Source organism: Erpetoichthys calabaricus, chromosome 15 (genome assembly GCF_900747795.2).
Source record: "Erpetoichthys calabaricus chromosome 15, fErpCal1.3, whole genome shotgun sequence".
In the NCBI taxonomy this organism is placed as follows: domain Eukaryota; kingdom Metazoa; phylum Chordata; class Cladistia; order Polypteriformes; family Polypteridae; genus Erpetoichthys; species Erpetoichthys calabaricus.
This window is the reverse complement of record NC_041408.2, coordinates 66,342,197-66,367,030: the sequence shown is the minus strand read 5'-3', so window position 1 is coordinate 66,367,030 and position 24,834 is coordinate 66,342,197. Positions and strand designations below refer to the sequence as shown.

Sequence of the window (24,834 nt, the reverse complement as noted above, 5' to 3'; positions counted from 1 at the left end):
CCACACATTTAGAGAGTACTAAGTCCTTATATTCCACTCGGTGTAAAGAAGATAACACACAATCTGAGTTTTTTTTACTCCTTGCAGATACCACAGCTAGATACTCTTAGTGCTTTAGAAATGGATAAACCTCTGATATGCTCAGAATTGCTAGACGCTATAAACTCTCTTCAAAGTGGGAAAACAGCCAGCCCTGATGGCTACCCAGTGGAATATTATAAAAAAAAATTAGCTTCACTATTATTAGCAACGTTTATAGAAGCTAGACAACAAAATTCTTCCTGGAACTTTTTACCAAGCATTAATCTCCATGTTTCCTAAGAAAAATAAGGACTTACTACAATGTGCATCAAATAGACCAGTCTCACTCCTGAATAATGACGTTAAGATACTCTCCAAAGTTCTAGCTAGAAGGACTGAGAAAGTGCTTCCTTTCTATAATATTACAAGACCAAACTGGATTTATTAAAGGCAAGTCACTTAGCTCATAGTCTTTGAAGTTAGATTTAATGGGTGAGTATATTATATTAAACAAACACCCCAGAGCTCTTACTATCTTTGGATGCAGAAAAGGCATTTGATATGGTTGAATGGGAAGGCCTATTTACCACATTGCGCAAACTTGGGTTTGGCCCAAACATATGTGCATGGATCAAACCACTCTATTCTAGTCCAGACGCCTCAGTTTGTATTAACAACATTATTTCAGACTATTTTAAAGAAGAACGAGATACTCAACAAGGATGCCCTTATCACCATTGCTCTGTGCAATCTCCATTGAACCATTGGCTGTTTACTTTTGAAATGCATCTATACATATAAAAGGCAAAGCCCTCACTGACTCCTCACTAATTCTCCCACTTTCCATATAGGTGGGAAGATGAAATTTCACATGCTCATTCCTTGCAGTGTACTTAAAAAAAGTTAGGTATGTTTCATGTCCTATTGCAACACCCAAGGCTGGGGGGGGGAAACGAGTGTACCCCATAAACTGTATATATAGATAGGGGAAACCCCTCCTCACTATTTCTGCGACTTCATATATACGTAGAAACCCAAATTTCCCATGCTCATTCTTTACACTGTACTTACAAATGTTAAGTATGTTTCATTTCGCGCCGTGCCCCGTAACGAACTTTTGAAAATAAGTCTTCTTTTTGGCGGTTCTCACCATTATGCCATAAGGAACTTTCGAAACTGACCTCTCTTTTTGGCGGTTTCATTCTTTATTTCCATTAACAGAGGATTTATTTTACGGCAAAGATGCACAAGGGCTGCCCCCGGTCCCCCTTCCTTTTTCCGCATGGCCACTGTCCGCAAACCTACCACGTGGTTGGCTTACTGCCTTTATACATTAATGACATCCTGCACTCATGTGCCTCCTCACTCACTTCCTTACTTTCCTCAGCTGTTCGGCGTGCTCACTGCTCCCTTCTTCTTTACTCTACCGCTTCAAGCCTGTTATTGTTCGCCTTGCTTCACGTCTTCTTGCTGGTGACTTCTGCCTTTTCATTTAGTTTCTTTACACTCTTAATCATCCGGCATGCCACCGCATACTCTTACTTTTGTAGGTCGGTGCACCAATTATTTTACTACAAAACTTACAACTACCAAAACTTTGTAACAGCACCAGGCTTCAGATCAAATCTCTGCACAAGAACCTCATTGAGGCAACTGTCTTCACTGGAAATGGCTCAGGGGAGACTGTATTTATTCCTCACATCCCTGTCATACCCTCTGACCAACCGTTCCAATTCAAACGCCTCCAATTTCCAGTAAGTGTCTGCTTCGCTATGACAATAAATAAGTCACATGACCAGGCTCTAAAAAAGGTCAGCATTGACTTGACACAAGATTGCTTCTCACATGGCTAACTGTACGTTGCATGCTCAAGAGTAAGCTCAGTAGACGGCTTGGTCATTTTACAGCCCGAGGGCAGAGCTGCAAACGTCGTTTACAAAGAGATCCTTACATTTGTCATACACAACATTTACAATCATAAATTAAACTCTTTACAATAATCAAATTCACTCTCAATACTAAAATAAGCCTACAACAATTATATTGACAATCATGTTATGTTATTTTTAAAATGTTTCCTTTTCATTTTCATAACTTCTTTAATACACTACTTCTCTGTTGCAAAGTGCGGGTATTTTGCTAGTCATAGATAAAGGGGAGTTTCAGAGAAGGACTTGAACAGAAAACATCACTCTATGCAAATGATATCGTACCTGTATATATCTGACCCACAAAATTCCATGCCAGCAGTCCTAAAAGCACTAGCAGATTTTCAAAATATATCTGAACTTAAAATGAATTTGAATAGAAGTGTGCAAGTAGAGACTTGAGCTACAAGGTCTTCTTTCCAGTAAACTCTGCAGCACACAGTATTAGACTGGATACCTTCTCATTTATCTTAGCAGATCAGTTTAAATATCTAGGGGTAAATATCACACGTAAATATAAAGCTCTTTTTTAGCAAACTGTTGATGTCTGCATGGAAAAAATTAAACAAGACGTGAATAGATGGTCCACCCTCCATCTTACATTAGCAGGGAGAATCAACACTGTTAAGGGGTACATCCTTCCCAAGCTTCTTTTTCTATTTCAAAGCATCCCCATATATATTAAGAAATCTCTTTAAGAAATTAGATTCAATTGTAGCCTTGTACCTCCCAGATGGGCTTAAAGTGGAGACGTACAAACAAATCATAATGGCCTTTACTTCACTAGACTTATCTTACTTAAATGGAAGAATCTCACCGCACCACTTTTAAGTCAGCGGGTAACTGATACAGTATACTATTTGAAATTGGAAAAAAATCAAATTCTCACTCAGAGGATCACTTTTTAAAAAATATATAATAGGATATAATCAATAACATTTTAGAATAAGCCTCTATATCGGGGGTGGGGGGGGGTTTCTCTTCCTTCCTTGCTGCTTTTAAAGATTTGCTTTGTTGGTTGCTCCTGTCTCTTTCTGTTGGGTAGGGTTACATTTTAGTTTGTTTGATTTGACTGTATGGATTGTTATGTGCTTTTAATTAAAATTAATAAAGGAAAACAGACATAATCAAAAAATTGTATTCATAATAAACATGACTCTGCTTCAATAAGGGCTCATCATGAACCCTCTGCAGAAGTGTTTTAAGATTGGATGCCACATTGCTCTCACATTTGGTTAAGTCTGTTGGAAAGAGATTTCTAGGGAGGGAAATGCCTGCTCAGATCAATCTATGAACTGAAGTATTCAAATGAAGACGCATTTCTTATCTTATTAAGTGTGTTAATCAAGGTTAGGGGATATCTTTGTCTGACTTGCAAAGAGTTGACTTTGCAAACTCTGATGAACTTGGTTACCTCTTAGTGTCAGTAAGGCAGGCTTTAAATTGGCCCTGAATGGGCAGTATTGCCCAAGCAAACAAATGTACATGTTTTTTCTTTTAAGATTATTTAGAATATTTTAATGGCTAAATAATTATTCAGTGATATCCATCCATCCATCCATTTTCCAACCCGCTGAATCCGAACACAGGGTCACGGGGGTCTGCTGGAGCCAATCCCAGCCAACACAGGGCACAAGGCAGGAACCAATCCTGGGCAGGGTGCCAACCCACTGCAGGACACACACAAACACACCCACACACCAAGCACACACTAGGGCCAATTTAGAATCGCCAATCCACCTAACCTGCATGTCTTTGGGCTGTGGGAGGAAACCGGAGCGCCCGGAGGAAACCCACGCAGACACGGGGAGAACATGCAAACTCCACGCAGGGAGGACCCGGGAAGCGAACCCAGGTCCCCAGGTCTCCCAACTGCGAGGCAGCAGCACTACCCACTGCGCCACCGTGCTGCCCTATTCAGTGATATATTTTTTAATTTTATTACCACGCATTTATTAACTTTTCCTGTTTGTTGTCTGGTACAAATCTTGTAATCGATATTTAGCCCACTTTCTATTGTCCAAATGACTTGAAATTTTACACACTTACTCACTTCCAATGACAATACATGAATCAATAATCAGTTTTATTAACACATAATCATATTAGTAATAATCATTAACACAGATAGAATCTTATAAACAGACAGAAGGGTTCATGTGCTTTGACTAAGGAAAAAAGGCACAGCCCCACCCCCTCAACAAAAGGAGAATATGAGGTTTCTAAGTAGAGACTTGAGCTACAAGGTCTTCGTTTTTCATAGGCTTTAAATAGTGATCTAAATCTATAATCAGTTAATTATCAAAACACTTCAATTATGGCCACAGGCTGTTGATCTTGCAGCTTTATTTGTCATTTATGTTTTTTAATTTTCAGCAATATATTTTTGAGGGTGTGTGATACCATTTAAAATACAGTAGATCTCTTTTCACTTAAATCACATTTGTTTTCAAAGTAGCTACCTTATTTTAGAAGGCTATTTAAGGTTTTGCTGTCATTTTTAAATGGTCTACATTAGTGACATAGTTTAGTTGTGAGGTTTTCAAAATATCTTTGAGGCAGTGTTACTGTTTAGTCTCCTTACAGTGTTTGTTTTCATCTGCACACACACACGAACAAGTCAAGGATCAGACAAAAGTAAATAACAAAGAACATGATTGGGTTAATGAAGAGTAAGATCACATAGCACATAAATCTATTGCATTGTCTCAAACCTTTAAAATCACAACATTAAAATGATGGTTTTGGAAACCGGTTTAATCTATATCACTAAATTATGTGCCAGCACCCTGAGAAGTAGGCTGGGGAAAAAATGTAAATCTTTGTTGCTATTTTAAATGTTTTTTCTCTATATTTATTAAAAGCAAATTTGTTTAATCAGACCATATCCTGGGCTATGATCACATATTTACAGTCTAATGAAAGCTGTCTCAGTTTGCATACATTTAAAAAATCTGCCCCTACCTTTTTTATTCAGTTTTTTATATTTAAACAAGTCCACATAGTATTTAAATTCATTTATCTCCTATTCACTTGTACCTTTGTGGCCAGGCTCATAGTGGTCTGATCTTCTGCATTAATTTATGAATGTATTTTTTTCCCTCTTCAGTTGGTTCTTGCTTGTGGCATGTTATTAATGAAACAATCCTTTTGTCTAGGCCTACATATACTATAGTGTGAAAGTGTATATGGTCTCATAGGTGTGATGGTTATATTATAACCTTCACTAGCAAAGGCAGTTTGAGAAGGTGAGATGGCGTGTGAAGGCTATAACTTATTCAGTTTAAAACCCTTAAAAAATAATCTATTTTTGTAAAGCATACAACAATCTAAATTACAATGTGTTTTGCTATGCCAAACTGGAGGAGTCATCCCCCAGTACTCAGTTAAATCTGGCTTTGATCCATTTAAAAGGAATTTAACCTTCTTACAATATGATAGTTTCTGTTTGCATAACCATATTTTAGCAGTATATCTGTGAAAAAAACTTTTAATGCATGTTGTAATCCTACTGTGTTTATGAAGTGTGAGTGCATAAAACAATGTTTTTTCCTTCCTAGATAGGAGGTCCTCGGATGGATATGACATTAACTGAGCTGCAAGAGATGGCATCACGGCAGCAGCAACAAATTGAAGCCCAACAGCAGCAACTGGCCTCCAAGGTAGATAAACAGGCAGAACAAAGATTAAATAAATCCTGATATTCACCTTTTTCAATAGATACAAACATGTTGATACCAGATTTTGTGTACTTTGAGGTTCTTGTGGTTTTTGTTCCTGGATTTTAATTTCTTTGCTTATTTTAGTTTTCATCACAGCATTAACAGTTTGAGTCTAAGACTTAAAATAAATAAATAGGTTTATTGTAGATGTTGTGCCTCAGTATTCTTTGTGTTACGTCTGCTTGCTCTGGTTTGAAGTTCTTACCATTGCATAGATGAGATTTTCTAACATCAAAATTTTATATAAATTGCAGGAAAGGACAGGAATTTTGTAAATGAAGGTTTTACACACACATTTTTACCACACAATCTTACCTGTAGTTACATATTACCAGCAGCTAAGGCACCATCGTGCTGTATGCATCTCAATAGCTTCTTTCACTTCCTGTTTAGTAATTTGGGGATAGGATAGTTACAACCTAGAAGTAGTGTTTAGTTCTGTAAGAAATCTGACACTGGATAACAGAATGGTTTACGTAGGGTCAGTTTTATTATTATTTTATTACTAACTTCACTTTTGGCTAAGACAATGATTATTAAGGCTTTCTTTAAGGCTCTTATAAAACTTGCTTTTTTTTTTTTTTTTTTTTTATCAGTGTCCGGATTGTTTGAAATATGAACCACACCCATATTATGAAATAAAATCATGCCATACATTGTTGAAGGAAATTAATTAGAGAAGTAGAATGTCTACTTATATCTGAATACCAATAAAACACAAACAAGTAATCAAGTATTCATCTTCATTATAGGTTTTTTGGTTTAACCATCTACAAAAAAGTTTTATTTCTAGGTAATAAGCCTTTTGTATGGCTCAGATGTTCCTGAGATGGCTGTTTAAGTGATAGTTTTCAGAAAGAGAGGAGTGTTATGCTGTGTAAAAAATTATCTGCTTGTGCAATTAGAATTTTAAAAGATTATAAATTATAGAGCTTTATCTAACACATTTATTACCAATCATTTGTGCAGAGTAACAATTAAACATACAGAACCATAGCATGGCAAAACTATCCTTGTGGGTTTACTAATTACAAGGCGTTTCAATTGATTTTGGTGCAGTTAATACCCCATCTTTCAAACTTTCTGTTGACATGTAGATCAGAGACTTACAGTGGTGTGAAAAACTATTTGCCCCCTTCCTGATTTCTTATTCTTTTGCATGTTTGTCACACAAAATGTTTCTGATCATCAAACACATTTAACCATTAGTCAAATATAACACAAGTAAACACAAAATGCAGTTTGTAAATGGTGGTTTTTATTATTTAGGGAGAAAAAAAAATCCAAACCTACATGGCCCTGTGTGAAAAAGTAATTGCCCCCTGAACCTAATAACTGGTTGGGCCACCCTTAGCAGCAATAACTGCAATCAAGCGTTTGCGATAACTTGCAATGAGTCTTTGACAGCGCTCTGGAGGAATTTTGGCCCACTCATCTTTGCAAAATTGTTGTAATTCAGCTTTATTTGAGGGTTTTCTAGCATGAACCGCCTTTTTAAGGTCATGCCATAGCATCTCAATTGGATTCAGGTCAGGACTTTGACTAGGCCACTCCAAAGTCTTCATTTTGTTTTTCTTCAGCCATTCAGAGGTGGATTTGCTGGTGTGTTTTGGGTCATTGTCCTGTTGCAGCACCCAAGATCGCTTCAGCTTGAGTTGACGAACAGATGGCCGGACATTCTCCTTCAGGATTTTTTGGTAGACAGTAGAATTCATGGTTCCATCTATCACAGCAAGCCTTCCAGGTCCTGAAGCAGCAAAACAACCCCAGACCATCACACTACCACCACCATATTTTACTGTTGGTATGATGTTCTTTTTCTGAAATGCTGTGTTCCTTTTACGCCAGATGTAACGGGACATTTGCCTTCCAAAAAGTTCAACTTTTGTCTCATCAGTCCACAAGGTATTTTCCCAAAAGTCTTGGCAATCATTGAGATGTTTCTTAGCAAAACTGAGACGAGCCCTAATGTTCTTTTTGCTTAACAGTGGTTTGTGTCTTGGAAATCTGCCATGCAGGCCGTTTTTGCCCAGTCTCTTTCTTATGGTGGAGTCGTGAACACTGACCTTAATTGAGGCAAGTGAGGCCTGCAGTTCTTTAGACGTTGTCCTGGGGTCTTTTGTGACCTCTCGGATGAGTCGTCTCTGCGCTCTTGGGGTAATTTTGGTCGGCCGGCCACTCCTGGGAAGGTTCACCACTGTTCCATGTTTTTGCCATTTGTGGATAATGGCTCTCACTGTGGTTCGCTGGAGTCCCAAAGCTTTAGAAATGGCTTTATAACCTTTACCAGACTGATAGATCTCAATTACTTCTGTTCTCATTTGTTCCTGAATTTCTTTGGATCTTGGCATGATGTCTAGCTTTTGAGGTGCTTTTGGTCTACTTCTCTGTGTCAGGCAGCTCCTATTTAAGTGATTTCTTGATTGAAACAGGTGTGGCAGTAATCAGGCCTGGGGGTGGCTACGGAAATTGAACTCAGGTGTGATACACCACAGTTAGGTTATTTTTTAACAAGGGGGCAATTACTTTTTCACACAGGGCCATGTAGGTTTGGATTTTTTTTCTCCCTAAATAATAAAAACCATCATTTAAAAACTGCATTTTGTGTTTACTTGTGTTATATTTGACTAATGGTTAAATGTGTTTGATGATCAGAAACATTTTGTGTGACAAACATGCAAAAGAATAAGAAATCAGGAAGGGGGCAAATAGTTTTTCACACCACTGTAATGTGTGATCCTGATCACTGTGATGAACTTATTTTGATTATGTTTGGTACTGGTCTTGTCTTCACCTATGGCTCTTAGTCCGTTACATGTAATGAGTATGTGAGATGGTTGTGGTGTTAAATTACTGAGCTGTGCTTGGCTTCATTCGCTTTTCAGATGACATTATCACCATGCCAGACCCTGAGAGCAAACACAGAGTGGCACATTTATTTAAAAAAAAAAAAAAAAAACTGTTGTCTACCTTTGAAAGAAATTCTGGCACTGTACTTTCTTCTGACTGAGAACCTACCTCCATGATGATCAAAGATGCCTGAATTGTTCCCTCTGGCAAGCAGCAAGTTGTTGGTCATCGTAGATTCTAGATAAAATTGCTCTAACAGGCAAATTTTCTCTGAACTTCTTCAGGCAAATCTTGCAGTGGTGTCACTTATTAACAAAACCCTCATTGGATGTAGGTCTTCACAGCATGATATTTCATGGCTTAGATTGGTTTTAAGGATATGGTGGTGTGTCAAAGTAGACAATAATGGTTGCAGGAAAGCTCTCACACATGTCAGGGTGGATTTTTAAGGCCCAATGGAACACCAGCACTTGAAACCAGGAGATTTTAAATTGGGCTGTCACGATTGTTGTATCATTACTTTTAACCTTCTATAAAGTAATTATGCCCTTCAGGTAATCCCTTAGATCATGGGTTGATAACTTGCTGATGATTAACTGTATGAATCCTTTCTGAGCATTAATTACAAAGTCTGCCTGGACTCTTTGTCATCATTAATTACTACTGTATTGGTGTCAAGCTCAGGCAAACTGGGCAGCCTTAAAATGGTGATGCCATCATTGATAGTGATGACTCTCAGAATATCTATTCTCAGAATACCTGAGAATATCCATAGTGTGTGACACTAGAACGGGCAATGCATGGGTCATTCAGAAATGCCATGTATAGAGTGCATCCCATCCTTTATGGGTCAAGCCCATAGTTAGTTTTGGAAGTTTTTTCACTATTGTTTCATGACTGGCTCTAGTTGCAACCGTCATAAAAGTGAACAAAATTCTGAAACATTATTGGAAGGTTATCTCATAAAATTTGATTGTAATATCAAAATTCAATGTCGCTTTTCTATCATGAGTGCAATAAAATGTGCACAAAGCAATCAAAATTAAGGTTAAACATCTAATTCACTGAAAGAGAACAATTTGTTGCTGTAGGAATCCACTTTTAATTTATTTTTTTTTTACCTGCCTTGTATTGGTGAGAAAAACGTTACATAGAATCCAGTTGCTGCAATGTATATGTTGCCATTACTGTCCATTGTCAGTGGTATGTTTCCTTATATACATAAAAAGGTTATTTGATGTTAAAAGCAAATATTGATACTAAGTATCGTAATAGAGTACTATTTACTGCATTGCCTTTTCTATTTTAACCCCAGTCTTATTAAGAAAAGAACCTTTGTCTTCTAGGAGCAAAGGCTGCGTTTTCTCAAACAGCAGGACCAGCGGCAACAACTGGTTTCTGAGCAGGAGAAACTGCTAAAGCTGCGAGAAATTGCTGAGAACCAGGAAGCCAAGCTGAAGAAAGTCAGGGCCCTTAAAGGGCAAGTGGAGCAAAAACGTCTTAGCAATGGAAAACTTGGTAAGCTGTTAAGAAACCCTGTTGTGCGAGGTGCTTAAATACTTAAAATCTGACATATATGTTGTTGAATCCCAATAATGTGTAAGAATACTGTTGTTCAAAATAAGAACAAAATACTGCTGTTTTTACTGTAGTAAAATCATAAGAGAGTTTGAGTACAATGCTAGTATAAATCTTGGCAAGTGAAGTGAAAAGAAACTTTGCACAAAAATGCTGCACCACCAATAATTTAGCATTAGCACTTCATTAAGTGAACTATACAACATCCTTATGAAAGATGATTGTTTATTGGTGCTGGGAACTTCAAAAAAGAAAATGTAAGCATTACATATTCCAAATATTGTGTCATCTACTGCACCAATTGTGTTAATTCAATAATATAAAATATACAAAAATGAAGTGAAAGCTAAAAAATTACAGTTGCTAAATGCATTATTGGGATAAGCTTGAAACTGAGAATAGCAGCACCAATGATATATGTGAAGAGCAAACAAATGCTTGTGAATTACAAGGTAAGGGCCAGTCCAGTAACATACAAATTCTTTCTCCTGGATGAGGTTTAATGTTTTCTATGTGTGCTGTTGTTTTGACAACAAATAATGTACTGTTCCCACATATTCCTAAAACAGTTTTCCCAGTGTCAAATAATGTGGACATTTCTGAAGGTTATTGATCAGTGATCTGTAGTCACTCCTTCTTGTGATAAAATTATTTAATAGCCTAGTGTTGGGACACATTAAACCTAAAATTTCACAATGTTTGGACCTCCTCTAGTTTATAACCACACACAATCTACAGATGCTGTTGTATCCCTTTCACTTTAAACCGTCCAGGTAAACCCATATACCGTCTTTTTCCGAAAATAAGACACTGTCTTACTTTCTTTTTTGGTCCAAAATACGCACTAGGGCTTATTTTCGGGGGAGGACAAAAATAAAAGTATATTTATATATTTTTATTTAATATTTATGTATTTTACACAGAATACAGAAATTAAAATTGATTCAATTACAGTCATGTCATCTTCTTCTGGAACATCGTCATAAATCAAGATTTACACCCCTGGAGTCTTCCACAATTCCCTTTTTGTACTCGACGGAATAGCTCTTTCGTTTTGTACTCATTTTAACTGCGGTTAAAAATTATTCACTTTATAAAAAATAAAATTACGTATGAGGAAATAATCAGACTTACAAGACTGAAATGAACAAACACTGTATCTGCACTGTCGCTCAATGTAGACTGCTGCCTTAACGAACAATTATTTATAGTGTGCGCCAACGACGCGTTCCGTCGCATTCCGCATATGCATGCCCCCCTCCGCCCCCTCCCCACCTCATTCGACCATACTCTGCGATATGCGCGACGCAGTACAACACAGCAGAGCAGAGCGGACACAATATTTATGTATTCATGCTGCCTTATGTTGTATTTTTAAGATAAATTCCAAGAATTAATTTGAAACGAACTGTAGAGGTAAACAATGAATTTCTCGGAATATTTTATTTCAAACATTTCTCTGAAATACGAGTATTAGGGAAGCTAAACATACTTAATAAATCAACAGCATTTTTTAACGAATTCTTTTTTTCACATTATTTTAACTAGGGCTTATTTTCGGGGGAGGGCTTATATTACAAAAAGTTCCGAAAATCTCGATAGGGCTTATTTTCGGGGGATGTCTTAATTTCGGAAAAAGACGGTATTACAAAGCCAACATACTCTTTATGGACTACAGTTCAACATTTAACACTTGTTCTCTCAAGACTAATCACCAAGCTTCTAGATGTGGGACTTAGTGCTACTACGTCCCACAACAATAGTCTACTAAATAATGTGTTTTTAAAGTGATTGTGATTGTCCCATGCTCAAAGTACTTAGGATGTCTCAGGAAAGCCTGAATGTCACCATCTATGCACATCAGCTTTAATAGGTACATAGACTGCTTCCATCTTGGTATTATACCTGTTGAGCTTCAGACCTCCAAACACTACAGGTATAGAGGGAATATATTAAACACGTTGGGTAGGAAAGACAAACAATATTATCCTAATCAATAGAACTTCCCCTTAATGCAGTTAGCTTTCACATCATGATAGTCAAGGAGTTTACACTGCCTGAATGATCTGCATGTTATATATAGACACATAAATACATTCTATAGATAGGTGGATGTATGTGTATGTATGTATATATGTATGTGTATATATTATGTACAACATCATCTGCAAAAAGCAGTGACCCAATCCTGAGCCCACCAAACCGGACCCCCTCAACGCCCTGGCTGCGCCTAGAAATTCTGTCCGTAAAAGTTATGAACAGAATCGGTGACAAAGGGCATCCCTGGCGGAGTCCAACTCTCACTGGAAACGGGTTTGACTTACTGCCGGCAATGCGGACCAGGCTCTGGCAACGATCGTACAGGGACCGAACAGCCCTTATCAGGGGGGCCGGCACCCCATACTCTCGGAGTTTGGTTGGGCAAACTCCCATGCACCCTCCAGGACCCTGCTAAGGGTATAGAGCTGGTCCACTGTTCCGCGAACAGGACGAAAACCACACTGTTCCTCCTGAATCCGAGGCTCGACTATCCGACGGACCCTCCTCTCCAGGACCCCTGAATAGACTTTTCCAGGGAGGCTGAGGAGTGTGATCCCTCTGTAGTTGGAACACACCCTCCGATCCCCCTTCTTAAAGAGGGGGACCACCACCCCGGTCTGCCAATTCAGAGGCACTGTCCCTGATGTCCATGCGATGTTGCAGAGGCGTGTCAACCAAGACAGCCCTACAACATCCAGAGCCTTTAGGAACTCCGGGCGTATCTCATCCACCCCGGGGCCCTGCCACCAAGGAGTTTTTTGACCACCTCGGTGACCTCAGTCCCAGAGATGGGGGAGCTCACCTCTGAGTCCCCAGGCTCTGCTTCCTCATTGGAAGGCATGTTAATGGGATTGAGTAGGTCTTCGAAGTACTCCCCCCACCGACCCACAACGTCCCGAGTCGAGGTCAGCAGCGCACCATCCCCACCATATTCAGTGTTGACACTGCACTGCTTCCCCTTCCTGTTTGCTTCATCAGGCCGTGATCTTCAGCTCTGTCTGGATTGGTTCGCAGCCGAGTGTGAAGCGGCTGGGATGAGAATCAGCACCTCCAAATCCAAGACCATGGTCCTCAGCCGGAAAAGGGTGGAGTGCCCTCTCAGGGTTGGTAGCGAGATCCTGTCCCAAGTGGAGGAGTTCAAGTATCTCGGGGTCTTGTTCACAAGTGAGGGAAGAATGGAGCGTGAGATTGACAGGCGGATGGGTGCGGCATCCACAGTAATGTGGGCGCTGCATCGGTCTGTCGTGGTGAAAAAGGAGCTGAGCCGCAAGGCGAAGCTCTCAATTTACCAGTCGATCTATGTTCCTACCCTCACCTATGGTCATGAGCTATGGGTAGTGACCGAAAGAACGAGATCGCGAATACAAGTGGCTGAAATGAGTTTCCTCCGCAGGATGTCTGGGCTTTCCCTTAAAGATAGGGTGAGAAGCTCAGTCATCCGGGAGGGACTCAGAGTAGAGCCGCTGCTCCTCCACATCAAGGGGAGTCAGATGAGGTGGCTCGGGCATCTGATCAGGATGCCTCCTGGACGCCTCCCTGGTGAGGTGTTCTGGGCATGTCTAACCGGGAGGAGGCCCCGGGGAAGACCCAGGACACGCTGGAGGGACTATGTCTCTCGACTGGCCTGGGAACGCCTTGGGATTCTCCCAGAAGAGCTAGAAGAAGTGGCCGGGGAGAGGGAAGTCTGGGCATCTCTGCTCAAGCTGCTGCCCCCGCGACCCGACCTCGGATAAGCGGGAGACAATGGATGGATGGATGGATATATGTATGTATGTATGTATAAATGTATGTATATATACTGTGTGTAATCAGTTGTCTTTGTAGGTCATGCACATAACAATTAACTTCATTTTTATGTTATTATTTTAATCTTCTTGACATAATGTTTTTGTTACATGCCTACTTGTTTGTGTGCAGTTTAAAATCCTTCCTTTATACAGATTTGTTATATTACGTGCTGTGCCAGCAATTCTTATGCTTCAGTCTTTGTAATGTCTGTAATTTTTGTTTAGTGGAAGAGATTGAACAAATGAACAGTCTGTTCCAGCAGAAACAGAGGGAACTGGTTCTGGCTGTGTCCAAAGTTGAAGAACTTGGTAGACAACTGGAAATGTTAAAAAATGGAAAGATTGATAGTTTGCATGACAATCAAAGTGCTGTTGCAGAACTTGACCGACTGTACAAGGAGTTACAGGTGGGAAATTACTAAACAAAGATTGCGTTAAAGTTAGTTGCAAGAGAGAGAAATGTAGAGTCAATCAAAAAAATCTTATTTCATTAATGAAAACTGGGTTAACTGAAGTGTAACACTAAGTTGTAATCACATTGCATGCAGTAAATATTGTTACATTATGTTCAGATATTTGCTACTTTAATTTTTACTTCCCCATTTTTTTTTCTTTTATTTTTATTGGCACAATAAGCATCAGGTATATTCCATGGTAATTAAACAGAACAACAGTTTTTGCATTACATTTGCTTGCTTGTTGCATATTTAGTCAAAATACTCTTCATTAAAAAGATCATTTTAAATTGTACTTTTATTCATTAGTGCAAGTCAGCCAAAGAGGCTGAGAACATTAACATAGTTGTTGCCTCTAATGGTAGCAAAATGTTTTTAAGCAGTAGTTTGTGAGCTTTCATTCTCCTTTAAATTTTTTTTTATATCTGTGTCTTCAGTTAAGGAACAAACTGAACCAAGAACAAAATGCCAAGTTACAACAACAACGTGAATGTCTAAACAAGCGCAACTCTGAGGTAGTATTAATGGACAAACGAGTGAATGAGCTCCGCGACCGTCTCTGGAAGAAAAAGGCTGCTCTCCAACAAAAAGAAAATGTACCAGTGAGTTTTCACTCTTATTATACTCTCACTATGATATATATTCTGTAGGATTCCTTTTATTTGTATTATTCTGTGGCTGAGAGTAAGATTTGAATAATTTATGCATTTATTTCATGTGTAAATGGTGGTGATGTTATATGTACATAAAATGTTATTGTTTATTCCACCTAGGTATGAGTTCTGAATTTCAGTTTCTGCAGTATATATTAGGGAGAACTTTTAAGGGGATAGAGTTTGAAGAACAAGTGTGTTTTTTCAGGCATCATATTTGTGCCTTTTTGTTTATTTCTTGTTTATTCTTTTTTCATTAGTCTTTTGAACAGGTTTAAAAGCAAAAGTCTATAGTTTTGACAGTATTATGAAAGAAGCAAATCTGTGGTGTACTGCTTTAGGCAGATTTGCTTCTTGCTTTTTTGTAGGTATTTTTCTTTCCTTGTCTCTGACGAGAATATTAATTAGCCAAGGGCAGTAAATAAGAAAACCAGAGATTTACTTCTGCTCCTTTTTAGTTAGTCTTTTGAAAGTTGCTGAGGCTACCAAGATAATTATTTATGTCCTTTAACTTAAAGAACTGACGGTTTTAGCTTGGTTATTTTCTGAGAGAGTATTAAAGTTTTAGGGATCAATAAACTGTTTTAGTCATTTGTTTGAAAGAATACAACATTTATTGTGGGGTTTGCTTTTTAACTCATAGTATACACTATCCACGATTGGAAGCTTCCAGATTTTGTTACCAAGGGCTGAGGGAATAGAAAATCTTGAATCAATTTTATTGTAAAATACTTAAGATAATTATATTGCTAGGTATTTTAAAATATTCTAGGAATTTTAAACTTTATATTATTTTTGTATAAAAAATATAAAAGTGCAGATTTCTGTTCTGTTCTTCTATGACAGGCACAATCTTGGAATACCCATATATATAATGTCTGTCTGTCTGTGTGTGTGTGTATACCCATCGTCACCCAGAAGAGTGGTAAAATGTAGTTTATATGTGTTAAATAAAATGCAGATCTGCCAATTATGACCTCCTCATTGCAGCAGAAAGACTTTTTGTTTTTTTTTTTTCAGTATTGTTTAGAATCTAGTCCTCTTGAGCTTCTGAAGGCCTTTGCCAAATTTTGCAGTATAATTATGTATAAAATTTAGAGAAATAGAATTAATTTTGCAGTAAAGGACAATTCATTGCACAGTAATAATAATTATAAATGTAATTTAGTAAAAATATTCAACTGTTACAGAGTACGTAGAATGCACCACAGTTGTAATTTACAACACAATCACAGAGACAAATGAGGGTCAAGCTCAGAGCTGCCAGCTTTGACAGGCACTTTACAACCTAATTTAAATCAAAACTTCACCCTACCCTATAATATCTAGGTCATTATTGGTTAGTCCATTTCAAGCCAGCTAATTTTCTCCCAGATGCTCTCCATCAACCTCAAGATGAAAACATCCATGAATGGTAGTTAAATTTTGAGAATAAGTTTCCCAAATGGCTTAGGTCCACCAGAAGCTAAAACCTACAGAGAAGCTTTTAAATGGATTTATTTAAGTAGATATGATGAATGATATAGCAAAATGGGCATTTTTTTATATCTGGTTATTTATTTTTTATTTTTTTCCGGGTGAAACAACACAACAGAAAGTTAGTGAAGAGCTTTGTCAGCGTGCATCTGCAAATGAAAAAAAAAAAAAAATTTCCACACTGAAGAAGAAAGTAAGAGACAAAGTTTTGGCTATATAGCCTTCATTAGGCTCACTTGCCTTCTTTCCTCCTTAGCACAGAAATAACCTTTAACTTCTTTTTTTTTTTTTTTTTTCTTAAGTGATAAGTATGACGTTCTTAAACCCAAGCAACACAATTACAAATGTCATGCTCTAATAAAATGCATTTTTCACACATGAACCATTCTTTTAAAATTTTTCTGTCATTTTTGAATGTTTTATTATAAATCTGACATTTAAACAGGAAATGATTGCTTACCAATTATGCCATAGGCTTTAAAATCCCTATTTTCTCAAAAACAGGTGATCAGTTGTTTTAGTTCAGGAGTATCTTTCCATACCACCCAATATCATTATTTATATTGTTATATTTTCCCCACTTATTTACAAAATGTAGTCTGACTGTAGTAGTGTTACTGCAAAATATTTTCTGTACTGCAGTTATCTCATTTTTGTATTCCTGTTTTAGACGCAAATTTGTGCTTTATTTTTTAAACAGAGTTTTATCAGTCATAATTGTCTGATACCTATTGCAATGCCTAATTTTATCAATAATTTGGTAGAAGTAGCACTTTATTGGCAATAAACAATAACATGGAATAATAAAGTATAGTTTTATACTCATTAGAGTTACTCAGGGCTTAGTGGATTGGTATAGGAGCCTCATCCTATCCCAGTTGCCATCTTTTAAAAATTGCATTTTAAACATTATCTTAGCCTTCAAATCTTTATTTATAGCTTTCTCAACTGTTGCTACACAGTATGTTGGGAATAATACAATTTTTGTGAATTTTACATGTTTTTTCATGTCTTTTAATTGCCAGTAAGTTCCACAGCAAACGTTTACTGACCGTTTTAAAATAACTTATGAAATATGTTATTTTTTTTATTCGTAACATGTCTAAAGGTCAGAAATTCTAGGAATATTTAAATTTTTTATTTCATGACCAGCATGTCTCTGTTCTCAAAAATGTAAAATGTTCCCTTCTTTGCAATCTACTGTTTCATTACACCTATACCTTTTGGCTATAGCTTAGTTTATTATGTATTTAATTTGACATTATTAGGGTTATGTGTAAAATAAATTTTTAAATCGTCCGTAAGGTATGTATAACCTATGTAGTGTTTATTTTAAAAATCTAAAAAAAGAATGTTCATAATGGTAATTGTTTTTTTTTTTTTTTTCAAAATCCATTTTAAAGGTTCCATCAGATGGTACTACACCTCAGCAGACTGGATTGTCACAGAGCAGAGTGGCAGCAGTTGAACCTTATATCCAATCTTGGCCCCGTGGCACATCCAAACCAGAGATTAACAAACCTGCTTACACCGATGGCAATGCAGTGCTGCCCACTCAGGATGGTCCTCTAAAAGTTCAGCTCCAACCAAGTGGAAAATCAGGCAGTGTTTCACTGTCTAAGCTGACTCCTGGTAAGACATAAGTAATACAGTATGTTTGTTTAAATTGCCACCATTTTGTAACAGTTTCTGAGAATTTGGTTTGTTTTTTGGCTGAATTTGTTACTGTAACTGGTACTGAGTCATATTGTTATCACCCATTAACAACCTGAAACTCTTTTGCCATATCTTGTTCTCCTGCTTGTTTCATCTATAAGCTTTTTAACATAGATTTTGTCATACATTTACTCAAATATTGGAATAAGGGGATATGAAAATGTTGTGCCATTAAAGTGGGATTGGGAATATATTACCAACAATGTTCATTTGTGGTTCCTAGTAACCCTCATAGACTGAAGCTTTTGTTGCAAATGAAATCAATTCAGGGTACTTCCAACCTTAGTTTCCGTGCCTTAAAAATATGTACAGGGTTTGATAATGCATTCAAATTTGAATTACACTAGATTTAACATTACTGTTTTTGGTAACTACATTTATATATCAAAAAGCCTCATTAGAGAAAGTGTTATAGAAATGGTATCTGGGTACTTAAAATTCCCCAACTGGAAAAATCCTAGAAATACTGAAGTAGAGCCAGAGGTCATGCATATAATCATTTTATTTTTAATTTGGTATGTCAAAGACAAAAATGAGTAGTGAAACCTGTCTTGTCTCGATTATTGCAGAATATCAAAACTAGTGTTGAATAAGCAAGTTATTGAACCATTAGGATCAGGATACAGTGATCATAATACAGTGTAACGAGGCAGAAAACAAGGACAAGATAAAGGTTCAAGGGATCCACCCCATATACTTGAAAAAATAGCGCTCAAAAATAGCAATACAAATTGAGTAGTCTCTTATGCCTGAATCCAAACTTGACTGAGGATGAAACAGAGGAGTGTGGTGGTTTTATAGAGGGGAGGCAGGAAGAGGCGAGTAGGTGCACCAGAAGTGAGATCAGTGATGGGGTTGGACAGGAGGTTGATAGTGAAACCGGAAGTGCTGTCAGTGATGGAGCTGGAAGTGGTGTTAGTGTGCCTTGCCAACCCTCAGTCCAGTGTCTAAACACATTTAGTCAAGCCCATTGATTGCCTCCCATGCGTGTGTGTGACAACAGTAAGTTTTGCAGTGATTTGGCAGATTAAATGAAAAAAACTAAAACTGTTTAAAATTAGCATGGCAAGTGTTAAGCAGATGTTTTATGGTTTTTGTGAAAATATCTATTAAAAAAGTTTTCTGTTGTGTCCACGATGTTTAGCCTTGACCGCTCCCCTCTATACTACCCACCCAATCATTACTCCTACTATGCACATCCTCTCTTCCTACCACCCCATGGCACTCTCAATGCTGCTAACTCGCCCTTTAACACAGTCGGTTATAATGGCAAAGGCAGAAAAGCAAATTATCTGTTCTAGTATGTTGAATTTTAGATCACAATAGAAAAACAGCAACAATAGCTGGTAATAACATTTGAAAAAAAGAAATTGAACAAAAAAGAGCTGCATATAATAAAAATTAAGAACAAAGAATCATTCAATAAACAAGAAAGAGAAAAATATTCTGAACATTATGCAAACAAATTTAAAAAAAATTAATGTTTATAGAATGTAAGTTAGAGGGTACAGTACTATAATTCCTAATATTGTTTTTGACGAGGCGTTAATGTAATTTAATTTTACTTTTTATTACGTTTTACTTTTTCACATATACTTTTTTTTACTTTTACTTTTTACTACATTTTATTATCCATTGGTATTTAAAATGCACAGTTGTAGTGAAATACTCAAGTAACTGATTTTCTATCTATAAAACCAAGGACCAAACCGTCTTCCTCCTGCGCCCTGCATACTCTTCTATACCAACTCTTTAAATACAATTGCTTTCTCTAACAGAGGGGTCCCCCAACACCCTTTTAGTGGCTCAGCCATGAGATACCAGGTGCCCAGGGCTCACAACCAGGGGCTGGCAAGCAAAGCGGTCCAGAGGCAGAACCCTCTAGTTAAGTATAAAAACTAATTAAAGGGATGAATGGAAAAGTGATAAACAAATTGAAGTAAATAAAGCAGCCCTGTGAGCCCATGTGTCATTTCCATTTGAAATGGATATATGAAGTGACAAAAGACAATTGCTGAAAAATACAGATAAAAGTGAAAAGGTCAAACATAAAAGGTTACTCCAGTAACTTTGTTAAAAGAGGAGCCAAAGTGTATTAAGGACAGCAAAGGGAAAATATAATGCAGCAATGGACATGGCAAATGCCCTCAATTAATTCTCAAACCTTTTTCCTGATGTCTCCACAAGTGAAGATGGAAGGAAACATGCCAGTAATAAAAAAAAGTATGTTAATCAAACACCACATGTTTTGGAGATAAGTGAAATTTGGAGGTGATTTGGAAAATAAAGGTGCTATTAGAATTTAAAAACTCTTGAACCACATAAATCATCGGGAGCTGCTGACTTTTACTTTAAAGTGCTCAACGAAAATACACAATTAGCAATTTTTTTTTTAAATCATTACGTCCTGGAAAATAGCAAGTGTCATCCCATTTTGTGAAAAAAAGCTTAGAGAAATAGTTCTGGTAACTTTTGGCCAGTTAGCTTAATGAGTAAGATAATAGATGCTGATCTTAAAAAGGGCAAGACTGTTGAACACATTATTAAGAATGTTAGTATTAGGAATTCATCAACATAGAATTTTAGATAGGGAGGGGAGGTCATGTTTTCACTAATTTAATTTTTTTAAATTATTATAATATAGTATTATAAGAAAGCAACAAAGGCATAGTCATCATAGCACATATTTTTTATGTTATATATTATATATTATTATGTAATATTTATTATTATAACTAGTTTCTCATTTTTGGACAATTTTAAAAATCAATAATTTTGAAACTATAACAGTTTTTGCTGTTGTCGCAGGTGAAGACGAAGTAACGATGAGAGACAAAGGCAAGCAAACCCGTCCATATTCTATGTTTGAATCAACAGATGCTTCCTCAAGTGTGCCACCTGCAGGAAATCTACGAAAAAACCAGAGTACTGAAAATCTTCTACAGGAAGCACAGGTACAGAGAACTGCAATAAGAACTTTTTTTGGTGTAATCATGAAATTTCTATAGTTTGTCACTACAGCCTAATCGATCAGATATTTTGCCACCAATTCAGATAAAGAGTCTTTGATTTCCGATAACTGATATTAGTGACCAATAAATAGCCCCTCCACCTGTACTCGGGAAGGGAAAAATGTAGTACAAAAATAGTAATTTAATTGTTTTATTTTTTTATATCAAAGCATACTTACAAATTATTTTAACTATGTGCAGAAAAATGTCAATTAACAATTATTCAGAAATAAATAACAAAACAACTTGTGTGCTCTTCACGGAGTACAGATTACACTGATTACTCAATATAGAACTGGTACACATATAAATGCAGTTTTGTTAAAGCACGTGAAGAACAAGGTACAAACTGATTAAACATAAATGGAAAGCAACAATATCTGTCCATTAATTGATGAACTGTGACCAGTTGACAACAGAGGAGGTTAAAATTCTAAAAGAGAAAGTCAGAAATAAAGTCACAGTCCAGGAGACCTCCGCCAACTGGCCATCTACCCACTCCTGGGTTTTCTGTGCTGGCCGTGCTGTATGGTGAAAGAATGTTTCAATTCCATGATTCCAACGTTCTTTTATCCAAGATGACTTTTATGCAGGAGAGCAGCCTGGTAGTAGAGCAGTAGCATCAGGTTCCACATACACATTGCGAGAAAATAAACAGAATAGAGCAGTGTTGGTAACGGTTTAAAAATATTTTGATACCTGTATTTCTGTATGAATGACTAACAAACAAAAATGCAGTATACACAGCTAATCAGCAGCTCCAGTCTGGAAATATTTAACCTTTTATTTATTTATATTATTTTTTTATTTTATTGTAAAGAGCAGCTAATGTGAGTATCATGGTTAAACTAATAAACTAACATTATAATACAGGCTCTCTGCATTTAAGCCATGGAGAAAGCTCTTGTCCTCATAAATGTTGCCCTGTTTACTGGGCATTGACAATAGTGGACAAGTCAAATATCACTTTGCCTGAACAGAGAAGATCAGAAAGATTTTGTTTTTACACATACAGACATATGAAGTGACCCTGTTCCATTTTTCTCTTTGATCATGTCCCTTTCCATGCACTGAAAATCCTGTTTTTGTGATGAGCAGAGTTTTTTCATGTTAAGGCTGCGCAGTGCATGAGTCATAAATTGTGCCTGCTTTGCCAACAATGGAAGCAAAAAAGCAAAATAATTAGTAATAATGAAGCATTCAAACACTTGTTAAGACATACAGTGGGGCAAAAAAGTATTTAGTCAGCCACCAATTGTGCCAGTTCTCCCACTTAAAAAGATGAGAGAGGCCTGTAATTTTCATCATAGGTATACCTCAACTATGAGAGACAAAATGAGAAAAAAAAATCCAGAAAATCACATTGTCTGATTTTTGAAGAATTTATTTACAAATTATGGTGGAAAAAAAGTATTTGGTCAATAACAAAAGTTCATCTCAATACTTTGTTATATACCCTTTGTTGGCAATGACAGAGGTCAAACGTTTTCTGTAAGTCTTCACAAGGTTTTCATACACTGTTGCTGGTATTTTGGCCCATTCCTCCATGCAGATCTCCTCTAGAGCAGTGATGTTTTGGGGCTGTCGCTGGGCAACACGGACTTTCAACTCCCTCCAAAGATTTTCTATGGGGTTGAGATCTGGAGACTGGCTAGGCCACTCCAGGACCTTGAAATGCTTCTTACGAAGCCACTCCTTCATTACCTGGGCGGTGTGTTTGGGATCATTGTCATGCTGAAGGACCCAGCCATGTTCATCTTCAATGCCCTTGCTGATAGAAGGAGGTTTTCACTCAAAATCTGACGATACATGGCCCCATTCATTCTTTCCTTTACACGGATCAGTCGTCCTGCTCTCTTTGCAGAAAAACAGCCCCAAAGCATGATGTTTCCACCCCCATGCTTTACAGTAGGTATGGTGTTCTTTGGATGCAACTCAGCATTCTTTCTCCTCCAAACACGACGAGTAGAGTTTTTACCAAAAAGTTCTATTTTGGTTTCATTCCTCTTCTGGATCATCCAAATGCTCTCTAGCAAACTTCAGACGGGCCTGCACATGTACTGGCTTAAGCAGGTGGACACGTCTGGCACTGCAGGATTTGAGTCCCTGGCTGCGTAGTGTGTTACTGATGGTAGCCTTTGTTACTTTGGTCCCAGCTCTCTGCAGGTCATTCACACGGTCCCCTGTGTGGTTCTGGGATTTTTGCTCACCATTCTTGTGATCATTTTGAACCCACGGGGTGAGATCTTGCGTGGAGCCCCAGATCAAGGGAGATTATCAGTGGTCTTGTATGTTTTCCATTTTCTAATAATTGCTCCCACAGTTGATTTCTTCACACCAAGCTGCTTACCTATTGCAGATTCAGTCTTCCCAGCCTGTTGCAGGTCTACCATTTTGTTTCTGGTGTCCTTTGACAGCTCTTTGGTCTTGGCCATAGTGGAGTTTGGAGTGTGACTGTTTGAGGTTGTGGACAGGTGTCTTTTATATTGATAATGAGTTCAAACAGGTGCCATTAATACAGGTAACGAGTGGAGGACAGAGGAGCCTCTTACAGAAGAAGTTACAGGTCTGTGAGAGACAGAAATCTTGCTTGTTTGTAGGTGACCAAATACTTATTTTCCACCATAATTTGCAAATACATTTTTCAAAAAACAGACAATGTGATTTTCTGGATTTTTTTTCTCATTTTGTCTCTCATAGTTGAGGTATACCTATGATGAAAATTACAGGCGCCTCTCATCTTTTTAAGTGGGAGAACTTGCACAATTGGTGGCTGACTAAATACTTTTTTGCCCCACTGTACATGTGGTTGCACTTAGAACTTTTAACCAACCCTTGAATTTATTTGAATATTTATTTATTATTAATGTGAATATTTAAACCATATATATATAATACGCTACCATGGCTGTTCGCTTGTCTGTCCAGGATTTTAAATCACCTGTAGCTCGCAAACCATTTGACCTATTGATCTGAAGTTTGGTACACATATACTACGTACGTCTTCTATCCGCTTTCGGGTGATGATTGACCTCCAAGGTTATTCCTGTTTTTATTTTTATTTTATTTTATTGTAGAATCAACTCTTGGCAATGGCCAGCAGGGCGGCCTTGTGGAGCATATGTACGGGCTCCATTCTCATCCCTAACACCTTTGCAGTCACTTCAACTACCTCTTCATATCTTAAATCATTCTTGAGGCAAATTTAAGACTTAAGTGCCAGCTTAAGTAAAAAAAAAAGGAAAATGATTGCAACATAAACACTGACTTAATCAGTTTTAATGCGAAAAGATGCAGACGAAAGAAGTGAAGAAGCGGGCTGCTAGGGTGGAGAAAAGAAGAGCTGCTCAGGAAGCACCAAGCTCATGAACCTCTGAGCAAACGAATGCTAAACAAACAGAGAGAGAGCATGAGAACTATGAATGCTTAAGTCAAGTGTGTTCACTGCACGTTATCGTGCAGTACTCCGTTACTGATTTTTGTATAATTTGACTGACAGCCTTTGACAGTTTTATTATGAATAGGGTATTTATTTTTTTTATTGATAGAGAAATGCTGTCTAATGTTTCCCAAAGTATAAACACTTATTTTGTTCAA

The 24,834-nt window shown here is 37.4% G+C and overlaps 1 protein-coding gene across 2 annotated transcripts in view; it reads left to right on the top strand.

The window, feature by feature from the left end:
• The window catches only part of LOC114665599 (apoptosis-stimulating of p53 protein 2-like), a 68,090-nt gene that overhangs the window by 34,548 nt on the left and 8,708 nt on the right, over positions 1–24,834 (top strand). The window contains exons 5-10 of one of the 2 annotated variants that reach the window (XM_028820193.2): positions 5,510–5,611; positions 9,868–10,039; positions 14,152–14,333; positions 14,819–14,983; positions 17,914–18,142; positions 21,035–21,180. In XM_028820193.2, the coding sequence (XP_028676026.1) occupies positions 5,510–5,611; positions 9,868–10,039; positions 14,152–14,333; positions 14,819–14,983; positions 17,914–18,142; positions 21,035–21,180 (996 nt within the window). The remainder of the gene's footprint in view (positions 1–5,509; positions 5,612–9,867; positions 10,040–14,151; positions 14,334–14,818; positions 14,984–17,913; positions 18,143–21,034; positions 21,181–24,834) is intronic. The other variant, XM_051919309.1, reaches the window with a different exon arrangement.